The following is a 14188-nucleotide window of genomic DNA, read 5'->3' on the forward strand; positions in this document are numbered from 1 at the left end:
CTTACTTTTGAGCCCTTATGCAGATGAATGTATTTCATAGTGGCCGTCACGATCTACACACGCTCTTAAGTTTTTCATGCAACAATGCGCCATAAACACTTTCTCATGTTTTACATTTGTTTGAAGCTTAATACCCGTAAGCCAGTTGCCGTGGAGTCGATTCCAACTCATGGTGGCCCCACGTGTATCAGAGTAGAATTGTGCTCCACAGGTTTTCATTGGCTGATTTTTCAGAAATAGATTACCAGGCCTTGCTTCCAAGGTGCCTCTGGATGGACTCAAACCTCCTTTCAGTTAACAGTCGAGAGCATTAACTTTTTGCACCACCCAGGAACTCCTTTATTCTTGTTGTTGTGGTTAGGTGCCATTGAGTCTGTTCTGACTCATAGAGACTCTATGTCCAACAGAACAAAACAATGCCCCGACCTGTGCCATCCTCATAACCATTGTTATGTTTAAGCCCATTGTTGCAGCCACTGTGTCAATCCATCTTCCTCTTTTTTACTGACTCTTTACCAAGCATGATGTCCTTCTCCAGAGACTGATCCCTCCTGGTAACATGTCCAAAGTATATGAGGCATAGTCACCCCATCCTTGCTTCTGAGGAGCATTCTGGCTGTACTTCTCCCAATTTTTTCAGAAGTAGACTGCCAGGTCCTTCTTCCTAGTCTGTCTTAGTCTGGAAGCTCCGCTGAAACCTGTCCACCAAGCATGACTCTACTGGTATTTGAAATATTGGTGACAAAGCTTCCAGTATCACAGCAACATGCAAGCCACCACAGTATGACAAACTGACAGACATATGGTGGCCTTTATTCTTAATAGCTATATAATACTCCATTTTGTTAATGATTCAAAACTTTTCAATAATTCCCCTTGTTGGACACTATTTTATATTTTAATTGATGATATATAGATAGAGCCGTAGTGGCAAAGTGGTTAAAGTGCTTGACTGGTAACCGAAGTGTCGGCGGTTCAAAACCGCCAGCAGCTCTGTGGGAGAAAGCCGTGGCAGTCTGTTTCTGTAAAGATGTTTAGCCTTAGAAACCCTTTGGGGTGGCTATGATTCAGAATCGACTCGACAGCAGTGAGTGTATATATATATATATTTATATAGACATGTAAATTTTAGAGTTAACTCCAATGTTGATAAATTATTCTGTGCTCTGTTCATTTTTTGAACTTTATTTCATAAACATCTCCACACACTGGTATGCAGTACACACCTGTAAAGACAACCTGGCATTCCATTGTGTAACTGCCAAATAGGATGAAAAGAGCTGGTTCTAGCTTAGCAGAATCTTTAGCAAAATCTAAGCCACCCATTTAAGAAGTTTTTTTTTTTTAATTTTACTCAAAGTAATACACGCACATATGTTAAAAGTCTGATTGTCTAAGTCATAACTAAGTGTGTGTATTTCCTGCCCCACCACTCTTCACAGTTCCCAGTCCCCAACTCCTTTCAATCATTTTAGCTAAAACTTCTGGAATTTACACATTTCCGTGTTTCTAAATAATAAGCATTTGATTTGATTAGTCAATGATTTGATCAATCAGTTTCAGATATTATCTATCGATTTTCTTTTTTAGAGGTGAGGTTTACCTCTCTTGTGTCAGTCACATCTAGGTAGCTCATCGATTTCTCTTTCCTCCCTTGGTATAGTATTCTTTTGGAGTTCCTGGGTGGCGCAAATGGTTAACACATTTGGCAGCTAAGCAAAAGGTTGGAGGTTTTAGTCCACCCAGAGGTGCCTCAGAAGAAAGGCCTGGTAATCTACATCCAAAAAATCAGCCATTGAAAACCGTGTGGAACACATTTCTACTCCGACATACGTGGAACTGCCATGAGTTGGGATTGACTTGACTTTGACTGGTAACGGTAGCAGACTTTTGGGAGGCTTTCCAACCCTTCCGATCTGGGTTGGTTATACTCTAGGCAGCCTGCATGGCTGTTATGTGGGACTTCTCTTTGCTGTTATTTTAAGAATTTCTTTGCCTTTCTCCTAAGTTGGGTTTCCTGTCTCCTTGGAATCATGTTTTCCTTTCTTTATTAACTCCTTCATTTTGGTGGACCTTCTCCAGCACCTTCTTGAGAAAACGTGCACGGCAGGTAAATTTCTCAAGAGCCTGCATGTCTGAACACGTCTTAGACTATCCCAACATTTGGTTTATAGTTTGGCTGTGTATAGAATTCTGGGCTGTAAATCATTTTCCTTCAGAACTTTGTAGGCATTGTTCTCTGTTAGCTTCAAGTGTTGGTGATGAGGAGTCTCAGGCTATTATGATTCCTGCCCTCCATATGTGACCTGATTTTTCCCTCCAGAATCTTACAAAATATCTTCTGTCCCAGATGTTCTGAAACTTAATAATGAGATGAACTTAGGGTAGGTCTATTTTTAGCCCTTGTTCTGGGTTCTAGGAGGATCATTTCAGTTTAGATTTCCTCCTTTATTTTTCTCTTCTCCCGTTCTGTAATCCATTATTCAGATGTTGGACCTTCTGCACTTGTCCACTATTTCGCTTGTGTTTATTGTTCTTGACTTCATCTCACTGTTTCTTTTGCTCTACTTTTTGAAAAATGGCCTCAAGCTTATCTTCCAATTATTCTGTTTTTTTTTCTTTTTTATTCTACTAATGTGCTTTTGTTTGTTTGTTTGTTTGTTCTCAAAGTGTCCCTTTTTTATAGCACAATCTTCTTGTTTTATGGATGTAGTATCTTCTCTTACTATCTGAAGACAATAATTTTTTAGGTATTCTTTTTGCAGCATAACCCCTGTTCTCTCCAAGTACTTTTCTCTGTATATTTGTTTTGGTCACCATCTTTTATAACACAGGCTTCCTGTGGATGTCAAGAAATTCTTGCTTTTTTTGCCCAGGTTTAAGAGTGAGAGACTAAAAAACAGATTAGAAATGCTAAGTTTGTGGATGGCGTTTGTCTTCTTTAAGCTTCACTGTAGTGACTGTAGTGAGTCCATTGTTGAGAAAGCACCGATGCTAGTGTTTTTAGGTTTTTTCTCTTAGGTTGGCAAGTTGCCAAGAGAAAGTGTTCGATCTCCTGCCTGGAAGGTAAAGGTCTGGCTACCAGCACTCTGGGAGCCCAGTGAGGGGAGAGGGTGAAGGTCTGAGCACTCAGCACTCAGTACTCCTCTGGTCAACTAACCCTCTGTTTTCAGCAGGGTACTGGTGGCCCCAGCTATGTCTGACATCCCCCAATCCAGAAATATCTCTGATTCATGCCCTTTAAAGAATAAAATTCCGATCTTCTGCTGAGGTTGAGGAGAAGCAACCACCCAGAGGGAATCTGAGGGTCTACCTGCTTTTAAAACAGCTAAATCTAACGAACAGTTTTTAATTCTATCTTCTCAATTTGTTTAATCTAGTTGGTAACCATGACTCTTCCCTCCTAGGAATTGTTTATCTTCCATTTTGGTTCCTCTTTGTCTGTCAAGCTCTGTAAAAATGTTGGTGTTCCCCATCTTTGACACATGTCTCGTCTCACTGTCTTCACTTAGCCCTGGACAGTACTTATGTACAAACATAGCTTCAACTTATACACCGATGACTTCCAAAGCTCTAGCTTCAGCCCAGGCATTCCTACTGGGCATAAGATTCAAGTATACAAGTGTCTTCTGGATTCTAATTCTCCAATGAAATATAAAGCAGCAATTTCACTTAAGAGTGAAGGGGAAGATTTTGAAGAAAAGACATAAAGATACATCTTGGAGAAGGAGAAAATAATCCAAGCAAAGATACATATCTGAACTCTAACAACAGTGAAGACTAGAGAATGTATGTCTTAGTTAATCTAGTGCTGCTATAACAGAAATACCACAAATGGGTGGCTTTAACAAACAGAAATTGATTTTTTCACAGTTTAGGAGGCTAGAAGTCCAAATTCAGGGTGCCAGCTCTAGAGGAAAGCTTTCTCTCTCTGCAGGCTCTGGAGGAAGGTCCTTGTCTCTTCTGAGATTCTGCTTCTAGACAATCTTCATGTGGCTTGGTATCTCTTTTTCCCTATCTCTACTTCTCTCACTTGCTTTTTAAATTTATTTTATCTCTCAAAAGAAATTGACTCAAAATACACCCTACACTATTCCTGCCTCATTAACATAACAAAGACAACCCATTCTCACATGAGATTATAACCACAGGCTCATATATTAGGATTTACAACACATATTTTGGAGGGACACAATTCAATCCATAAAAACATAGTGTTTTTTTTTTTTTTGTCTTTTTTGGATGTTGGGAGAACATGCTTTATGGGAATCTATCAAAGTGTATTAAAAATGTTCCAAAATGCCCATTTCATATGCATACATTGCTATTCACCGACTTGAGTTTTTCTTTTCTTTCTTTTTTTCCACTTTCCCACAGTTACTGAAGTGACTGCAAGACTGTAATTTTTTTTCTTGAACTTAACCTATTACTTCATAATTTAGTGATGAACTCCCTCCAGATCTCAGATTTATAGTTTTATGTTCAGACACCAAGTTATAAAGCCTTTTTATCTACCACCTGAGACTTTCCATCTGCCTCTGAGCACAGTAATCTGGGTGTAGGTCTTTATTTGTCTTCTTGACTCTTGTGATAAATCCACTGAGTTTTTCCTCTATTTCAACCCAAGATAATAATTCCCTTATGTGGTAGGGGCCCTTATTCATTATTACATGTCTTTTGATTGATCTCACTCTTTTCTTTGGAATAAAAACACACTTTAGGGTCCTAAATGTATGACCACAATTAAGATTGTATAACAGATCAGCCCCCAGCCCTCGATGAGAAATATGGTAAAAAGGAAAAGGAAATCTGAGGTAGCAACACCATCCAAGCCTTGGATTCTACCTATTTTGAGAGGAGTCTTCTGTAGCTTTAGGAATGAATCCCTAGCCCAGGAGACATAGAGGTTCTCTCACAACAAAGGACATATGCTTTTTTTCACTGTGACTTTGGTCACAAGAAAGGCAAATGCTCTTATATTTGAGGTTCCAGGCTGAACCTACCTCTCAAACCCCCAGCTTGGACACATGCTCATTTAGCCTGAAATTCTATGCCAGAAAGCTAACCCAGCTCTGAAAGCTTCCTCAGGTGTCAATGCTCAGAGGTAAATTCATCAGGTAAAGCAGAAGTCATTACTAGCTAGGGCTCTGTGCCCTGGTAAACTAGGTTGGATTATGAAAAGAAACAAGAATCTGGAGGTTTCCTTTCACCCAGGCTGGAGGCAGCTTTAAGTAGCCCAGATCTTGGTCCTTTTGCCATGGACTCCTTCCTGGTCACTTTTAGATCTCCTTAGGGAAGGGGTTTCTCATTCCTAGGAGGAAGAGACACTTGTCATGTCTTAAGTCATTCAGCACGTGGGACAAGTCATCCCAACAAGTTGTGGCCAACAGTGTATCACTGAAGAATCCATTATGTTATTCTTGTTATCAAAATTGCCATGACGGAATGGAGAGAACATGTTGCATTTCCCCTAGAAGAGAAGCTAACCACACTGTCGTACCAGTGCCTGTTTATGTATTTGCATCTCCCAACTAAACTCTGTGAGGTCCATTTATTTTTGTACCTTCAGTGTAAGCGCAAGGCCTGCCATATACAAACATCCAAAAAATTGATTTTGTAGGAATGAACGAGTTAACGAGGAGGAATCATAAGGGCTCTTTCCTATGGATCCTTAGAACTCGAAAAACCAATATCAGGAAAGAAGCATCACTGGTCATAACCATTTACTCTTGAGAGTTCAGCTATCTAACATTCTTGGCTAGCAGAAAGAGTGTTACTGCCAATATACTATCGATAGCCCCAAAGCATGTGTTCTATTTGTTTTCTGCACGCATCCTAGGAAACCACTAACTCCCAGTAGTTCCTGGCTGAGCTGGAATCTTCATTTTTGCATTTCTCAAAGCTGATAATGCAAATACCCATGGTGCAGAAAGAGCTTTGGGTCACTGATGGTATCAGTATCAAACACTTTGAAAGTGGTTCTTTTAAATTTGTTCTTCTGATCTCTAGAAGAAATTCAAGTGTAATTTCCCAGAATCCTCCATTAATAATAAAACCCAGCAACTACTCTGTGTTTCATGAGGGTGTCATGTGACATACATTATCTCATTGAACTCACGCAACAGTGTAATGAGGTAGGTAACATCATTATCCCCATTTGGTAGATTGGGCAGTTGTGGTATGGCTAAGTCAAGGAACTTGCACAAAGTCACTGTATTAGTTTCCCAGGGCTGTTGTAACAAAGTACCACAGGGTGAGTTGCTTATAAGAACAGAAATTTATCCTCTTGAAGTTCTGGATGTTAAGGGTCCAGCAGAGCCATGCTCTCACCAAAGGCTGTAGGGGAGAGAAGATCTTTTCTTGTCTCTCCAGCTTCGGTAGCCCCAGGCATTCCTTGGTTTGCAGCTGCAGCAATCTCTGCCTCCATCATCACCTGGCCATCTTCCCTCTGTAGTCTCCTCTATGTCTCTTCTCGTCTTTTTTAAGGACACCAGAGTCATACAGGACTAAGACCCATCCTAGCCAGTATGGCTTCATGTTAGCTTAACTGATAACATCTTCAAAGGCCCTATTTCCAAATGAGGTCATGTTTACAATACAGAATTTAGGACTTCGACCTATCCTTTTGGTGGTGGGGAGGATACAATTCAATCCATAACAGTCACTCAGGTAGTAGTGGCAGAGCTGTGCTTTGTTCCAAACAGCCTGATCTGAGATTACATTACAAATCAGTGTGCGGTCCTGCCTAGTGCTCAAATAGTTTATGGTAATTGCCATTAATTCTACCTATTTCAATGGTTTTCATCAGGGAAGAAGATAAGGAGGGAAAAGAAATTGGCCAGTATAAGGCTGTATTAAATTATGCATGTACCTCAAAGCCCCACAACTATTTCTGATACTCTACAGATACATGTGTATTGAAAAGGCACCATCTATTATTCCAGAGTGAGTACACCTCCTTGCTCCCAAACCCATAGTAAGTACCCCTTCCACACATCCCCATCCACACACATGTACTCACACACTTTGGCTAAGAACCACTTGTCCCTGGCTTGGGACTTGGATGATGGTCATATAATCAAACAAAGGGATTATAGACTTGGCAGTTCTGGGTAGATTTTTCCTAGTATCTTCCATCGTAAATAAGTCTGGGGTCTCTGAGTAAGACCATCTGTACCATCTCCCTACATACACTAACTATGTGACCCTCCATCCCCACAGGAGTCCCTGAGTGGTGCAAATGGTTAACAAGATCAGCTGCTAACCAAAATGTTGGCAGTTCAGTACCACCCAGAGGTACCTCATAAGATAGGCCTGGCAACCTACTTCCAAAAATCAGCCATTGTAAACCCTATGGAACACAGTTCTACTGTGATACACACGGGGTCACCAGGAGTCAGAATTTGCTTGACAGCAACTGTTTTCTCTTTACTTCCCAACAACCGAAAGCAAATGATGTTGCTAATTCAGGGATTCCGATGGTCTCTTCTCGCAGACCTGCTGAGTCAACATGCTGGGTTGGCACCAGGAGCTTCATTTTCCCTTGCCGTCGACTGTGGATATCTTTGTCCTATTTCAATCTTCTCTACAAATTACTACGTCTCCATAGCTTAAAGTCAAAACCAGTTCATAGTAATGTTTGGGGTCACCTCCTCGCAGTGAGCAAGGCTGGCTCAACGCTCTCTAATTGGAAGTGGTAGCCTGGAATAAATTCCTCAGGCTAGAGAGAGAGAAAACGGTAGCCATTTAAAGATCATCAACTTAGATTAATACACCTCTTTCTAGAATCTTGGGAGAAAGGCAGAGGTAGCTGAGACATTCAAATATCTGAATTCCTCCAACTACTTCTCTGCATCCTGAAGCACCGTCATTGTCCTAGGAAATGTCTTCCTCTTGCTGTCCTTCCCTCATAATTTCCTGCCACACTGAATTTCTTTCCCCTTCTGGGAGCTGTGCCCTTACCTACCTGTGAACAACGGTGTCTCCAACTTTGAAGAGCTCAAATGGGACGATTCCTAAACAGCTTTGTCTATAAAGCTCTCCAGACATTCCTCTCTCAGCCATACTCTAAAGGACTTACAAGGGCCCTGAGGGCACGAGGATGACAGAAGATATTCTTACTGTCTCCCTGACTCCTCCTGTTCCCCAAGCCTCTTTCTACATCCAAGCTCCTTCCTGTCTTTTGCCAACCCTGTCACCTACAAATATTCTCTCCACCACATTTCTCTCTCTCTCTCATACCACTCAGTTCCTCCTAGTTTTCTTATTTCCTTTACGCATCTAAACTCCAAATTCAAACCCACCGCTATCGAGTCTATCTCAACTCATAGCGACCCTATAAGACAGAGTAGGACTGCCCCCAAAGGGTTTCCGAGGTTGCACATCTTTACAGAGGCAGACTGCCACATCTGTCTCCCGTGGAGCGGCTGGTGATTTCGAACTGCGGACATTTTGGTTAGCAGCCAAGCACTTTAACCACTGCACCACCAGGGCTCCTAGCTCATCTCATTTCTATTGATTTCCCCACCTTCTTTCTCATCATAGAACTGCACTGGGTTTTCAATCCTTTGGGGAGGGAAAAGGCATGGGATGGGCAGATTTCAACAGGTTAGGCTACTTTAATCTCTCCTCAGTCATTCTTTCCCAAGAGCAGTAATTCCCAAAGTATAAATGTCAATCGGTGTTATTTAAAAAGAACAGCTTTGTGGTCAAATAAGCCTGTGAAACATAGTTCAACAATTTTTCCCGGAGGAAAGAAAAAACCTCAACGCTTTAATATACATTTATAAGTTATCTACTATTGCATAACAATTTACCCCCAAACTTAAAGGCTTGAAACACTACTAAGCATTTATTATCTCACCCTAAAATTGGATTTCCTGATTCGAGTTCTGTGGTCCAGGAATTTTACAATGGCTTGATTGGGTAGCTCTGACTGGGGGTCTCTCATGAGGTTGCAGTCAAGCTGGCAGCCTGCAGCGATCTGAAGGACTGACCAAGGCGGAAGGTTCTCTTTCATGATGGCTCTCTCACCTGGCTGACAAACTGATGTTGGCTGTCAGCAGTGGAGCTGTAGGGTTGCTATGAGTCGGAACTGACTCAACGGCAACAGGTTTGGCTTTTTCTCTCGGTCGGCAGTAGATCTCAGGTTCTTGCCACATGGCCTTCTCCAGTGGGCTGCTTAGGTGTCCGCACAACTTGGCAATGGACTCCCAGCAAGTGATCCAAAAGAGCAAGGGAGAAACTACAATTTCTTTTATGTCCTGGCCTCAAAAACCACACACCATCCTTCTGCAACATCTTTTAAATGCCACGCAGGTCAGTTTTATTCAATATAGGAAGGGACTGTACAAGAGGATGAAGCCAGGAGGTGAGAGGCACTGGAGATCACTTCAGAGGTAGGCTAATACAGTGCATTATGAATCTCTGAGACTTACTTGACCACAGAAGTATTATTTCCAAGACTTCATTTGATGAGAAAATTGTTTAAGGGAACATTTCAAGACACTAGGATTCCATGGTACACACTTCGGGGAAAAACTACAGTGAACAGGTTACACTGGGAACTCAGAGTCTTGGAGGCTCACCGGAGTGGGGGAGATGCGTGTGGAGGGGCAATCCCGGAAATGGCATGGATGTACACTGAGGGCTGTGAAGCTAGAACTAGGGTCCCAGCCTGGAACCTGGGTCTCAGTCGTCCACTCTAAAGAGATGGCTAGCATGGGAATTCTCTGCCAGTCCCCAAATGCTTCGATGCTCTCTACACTTATAGGCTGTCTATTTCCTTTGTCCCAAATCAAAAATAGGGAGAAAAAGCCAAAAGTTCACAGGCCGAAAAAAGAGCTGTTATCACAGAATCTCTAAAATATGGCGATGGAGACGACCTGGAAGATTCAGCTGTCCTGTGCCCCAAGCAGCCACAGGGCACCAGGCTCTGCGGGACTGTTTGCTGTTTTCACCCATGTGACTGGGCTCCAAACGGTTCCTTTTATGATTTGCGCTCAGACTACGTCAGGTCAGGGGCGAGTCAGATCACAAATGCTCTGTTCTTCCCCACTTAATTTGCACAATGGCTTGTTTGCAAAGGTCCCAGCCTGCGGTGGAAGTCATGGCGTTTGGTGGAAAAAAGTTCTCATCAAATGTTGACAATGACTCTATCAGCAGGGTCGGAACTGGAGGGGGAGGGAAGGTCAGAGACTGCGAAAACTAGGTATGGGGAAGAAGTAAGGAAGAAAGTAAAAGAAGATGCATGAGAAAGAGGAAGGAATAAGAAAATCTGCACAGCTCACATGAAAATAAGGAAAAGATTTAAAACCAGAGCCTGGAAGTCCCTCCCATCCAAGCCCCACTCCCTCGAACGCCGAAGCGTGCTTTAGCCGTCTTTGACCACGAGGTGGCACTCTTTGAACCGCCTTTTCCCTTAAAAATAAGACGGGGTTGGGGGGGTAGAGGGGAGGGAGAAAAGGGAAAGCACTCCCCCGACCAAGAACAATTTGAAAACCCACCCCATAATATTTAAAATCTGGGACAAAGAACCGTCGGGACGGAGCTGCTTCAATTGCAAAACCTCCGCGCAGCCTCCCGAGCGCCCCGCCGAACCGAGTCGAGAAGCAGCCCCTTTAAAAAAGCGGAGTACAGTATTGGGATTCTTGAAACCTGAAACCCAGAAACAGAATCGAAGCGGAAACTAGAAGGAAAACCTTGAACTCCTCCAGACAATTGCTTCCGGGGAGTTTCAAGAGAGCGAGGGGGAATAAAGGACCCGAGCGGGGGGCCATCGCATGGCGCGTCCCCGAGGGTCCTGGGCGAGCTCGCCGAGCGTGGGAAGTAGAGGACGCCACCCGCTTTCGGGGCTGCGGGTCATGGCCACCGTGGAGCAGAGAGCCCGCGGGATGGGCTTCAAGTGTCTCTCTTTGGCCACTTTTGTGCTCATCTGCGCCGGGCAAGGGGGACGCAGGGAGGATGGGGGTCCAGCCTGCTACGGGGGATTTGACCTGTACTTCATTTTGGACAAGTAAGTGTCGTGAATCGTCCCACCCTCGTCTGAGCTGATGATGCTTTCTCCCGGGCCAGGTTTGTGGGCTGGGTTGCTTTGGGACAGGCACGCATCCCAAAGGACCAAGAGGGACCCAGGCGCCACGGGGAGGTGGCTTTGGTCCCAGCGCCGCGCCTTTGTTGGGGTAGCGCTCCTCCCTCCCTTCTCCTCTGCTGCCCGAGCCTGCAGGGGAAAGAGGCGTCGCTGCTTGTTTGGGGGGACAGGCTTCTTTTCTGTGACCCAGGTGCGTGCAAGAGAGTTTGAGGGTGCTGTTGACCCACTACGTTTCTGTGAACCCTTCCCATTTGCTTTAGAAACGTTGGTGAGAAAGACGTGCTTACCAGAGGCAGAACTTGCAGGCGGTTCTAAAGTGAGAGGCGTGAACTTTTTAAAGTCAGTTTTATCTTTTTAAAAACGCTGCCACGCATACCGCATTACCTTTGTTTGCTAATATAATACACGTTGACTAGACAGTTAATGAAAATATAAGGCAGGGAGGGCTTCTCAGCCTCAGCACTGTTGACATTTGGGACCAGATAATTCTTTGGTGGGGAGGGCGGAGAGCTGTCCTGTGCATTGTAGGATGTTTAGCAGCATCCCTGGCCTCTACCCGCTAGATTCCAGTAAAACACACACACACCCAGGAGTGATAACCAAAAGTGTCTCCGGACATCCGCAAATGTTCCCTACGGACAAATTCCCCCTTCCCCTCCCTCCCTGATGTAGGGGACTTAAGGCTTTTGGCCATTCGACTGCTAGGCTACCAGGGAGGTGCAGGAGCCCTGGCTTCCTCACTAAAATGGATCGTGGTTAGGACTTTGGTGAACTCGGACCAGTTAAGGACTTCCCAAATCCCCATAAATTTTCTAAACCATAGTCATTCAAGGAAGCTTCATGCTGCCTACTAAAAGCCAGTTTCAACAATATAAAGCCTCTCGTAGAAGATCGGTGCTCGTTAAATACTGTGTGCCCTCCCCAGTGCCAGGAGCAGCGCTTGCTATTACGGTGGTGGGGAGATGAATTTCACAGACTGGAAAGTATTTGGGAGTTGGAAAAAAGAGCCCTGCAAAATAAACTGGCCAGCTAGACACCAAATGTGCTTTGCAGTTGCCCTTGGAGTTTGATTTTTCCGTAAAGGCTGTTTTGAACTCCAGATTAGTTGGATGAAAAGTGAGATCTCTTTTCTCGCAGATTTATGAGACGGTGGATAGTGAAAATATACTCCAGTGCTAAGAAATGGAATTTCTGTTGTTATTTCTAGTCTGTGAGCACCAGCTCCCAGATTCAGAGACTGTGTCTGAAAATACAGATGCCCATCGTTCGTGCGTCTGAAAAAGCCAGTTCAGAGGGACATACAGGAAGGCTTGAGGAAGTGCACAGGATCACCACATTCCTGAATGTTCCTCCATCCCGGAGAGAGAGAATTCTTTCCAAATTAATTTGTAAATTAAATTAAATTAAATTAAATTTTTCAGCCAAAGTGCTGAAGAATCATTTTAGTAATAGGGGAATTTAACAAAATAATTTTAGGTTTATCTGAGAACATAAACAGATAAAAAGAGCTGAAAACATTTTTGGAAAAGAATAATGAAGAAATGCGCATTCCCCAAGTACCAGTAGCTGTCAAGTTGACTCCAACTCATGGCGACCCCATGTGTGTCAGAGTAGAGCTGTGCTCCTTAGGGTTTTCAGTGGCTGATTTTTCTAAAGTAGATCTCCAGTCCTTTCTTCCCAGGCACCTCTGGATGGATTCTGACCTCCAACCTTTCCCTTAATAACTGAGCCCATTAACCCTTTGCACCACCCAGGGACTCCCAATGCAAGCTGATTAAAACAGGATAGTAAAAGTCAAAGAATAAACGGACAGAATAGAAAACCTAGAAATAGATCCAAGTACATGTACGAATCTGGTGCAATTTCAAATCCCCGTAAAATCAGTGGGGAATTAATTATTTTTTAAAATGGTTCTTGGACAAGGGATTGACAGTTCAGGAAAAGAAAAAGGTTAGATTTATACTTTACAATCACCCACCAAAAGAAATTCCAGAAGGATTGAAAATTTAAATGTTAAAATGAAGTGATGAAAGTACTAGAAGAAAAGTTAGGTGAGTATTGCTGTGATCTTAGGTTTTGAGCTTTTAAAACAAGACAATAGGGCAGAAACCATAAAGGAACATATGGAGAGATTTTAACATATCAAAACTTTGCATATCTACAAGTGAAAAAAATGCCGTAAATAAAATTAAAGGGTAAATAACAAGCAATAAAAACTTTTGCCCCATAAATTATCCTGTAAAAATTGATTTTAATATATAGAAAGCAATAAGAAAATAGAAAACAGGTTTAGCACATAAATAATTCACAAAAGAAAAACTATGCGTGGATGTCAATAAACAAAAAAAATCAAAAAAGACGTAAATTTTATTGTGTTGGCAGAGGTTTTAAAGAATTACAATATTCAGTATTGGCCAGCCTGTGGGAGGTACCCGTTACCTGTTGCCACCGAGTCGATTCTGACTAATAGCAACCCTATAGGACAGGGTAGAACTCCCCCATAGGGTTTCCAAAGAGCACCTGGTGGATTCGAACTGCTGATCTTTAGCTTAGCAGATGTAGCACTTAACCACTACACCACCAGGGCTTCCATGTGGGAGGTAGGCATTGCCCTAACTTACTAAGGAAAGTGTGAACTGGTACCGTCTTTCTAGGCCTGCACTGTCCAACAGAACCTTCTGCAATGATGGAAATGTTCTATGTCTGTGCTGTCTAGTCTGTCAGCTACTACTAGCCATATGTGACTATTGAGTACTTAAACTGTGGCTAGTGGGATTAAGGAAGTGAATTTTTTATTTTATTTATTTTTTTTCATTTAAATAGTGACATGTGGCTACCATGTTGGACAGTGCAGATTGAGGATAATTTGGCCACTGTATCAAATGCTTTTGAAAAATGGAGAGGTCTGCTTTTCCATTTAGCAATTCCATGTCCTAAAGAAACAGAATCCAAGAGAGTCACAAAGAAGCACCTAAATGTATGTTCATGGCAGTGCTGTTTATAATAATTAAAAAGCTGAAAATTACCCAAATGTCCAATGGCACAGGATTAAGTAAGCCACGATATATGCATAGTATTTAATATGCATATTATGCATGC

General features: G+C 42.8%; 1 protein-coding gene across 1 annotated transcript in view; it reads left to right on the top strand.

Annotated features, from left to right (window-relative positions):
* The first annotated feature begins 10179 nt into the window (after window positions 1-10179).
* ANTXR1 (ANTXR cell adhesion molecule 1) overlaps window positions 10180-14188 on the top strand; it is a 274861-nt gene continuing 270852 nt past the window's right edge. Inside the window, exon 1 of the mRNA XM_003413659.4 lies at window positions 10180-11014. Within this exon, the coding sequence (XP_003413707.2) occupies window positions 10782-11014 (233 nt within the window). The 5' untranslated portion in view covers window positions 10180-10781. The remainder of the gene's footprint in view (window positions 11015-14188) is intronic.

Source organism: Loxodonta africana, chromosome 15 (assembly GCF_030014295.1).
Source record: "Loxodonta africana isolate mLoxAfr1 chromosome 15, mLoxAfr1.hap2, whole genome shotgun sequence".
NCBI lineage: Eukaryota > Metazoa > Chordata > Mammalia > Proboscidea > Elephantidae > Loxodonta > Loxodonta africana.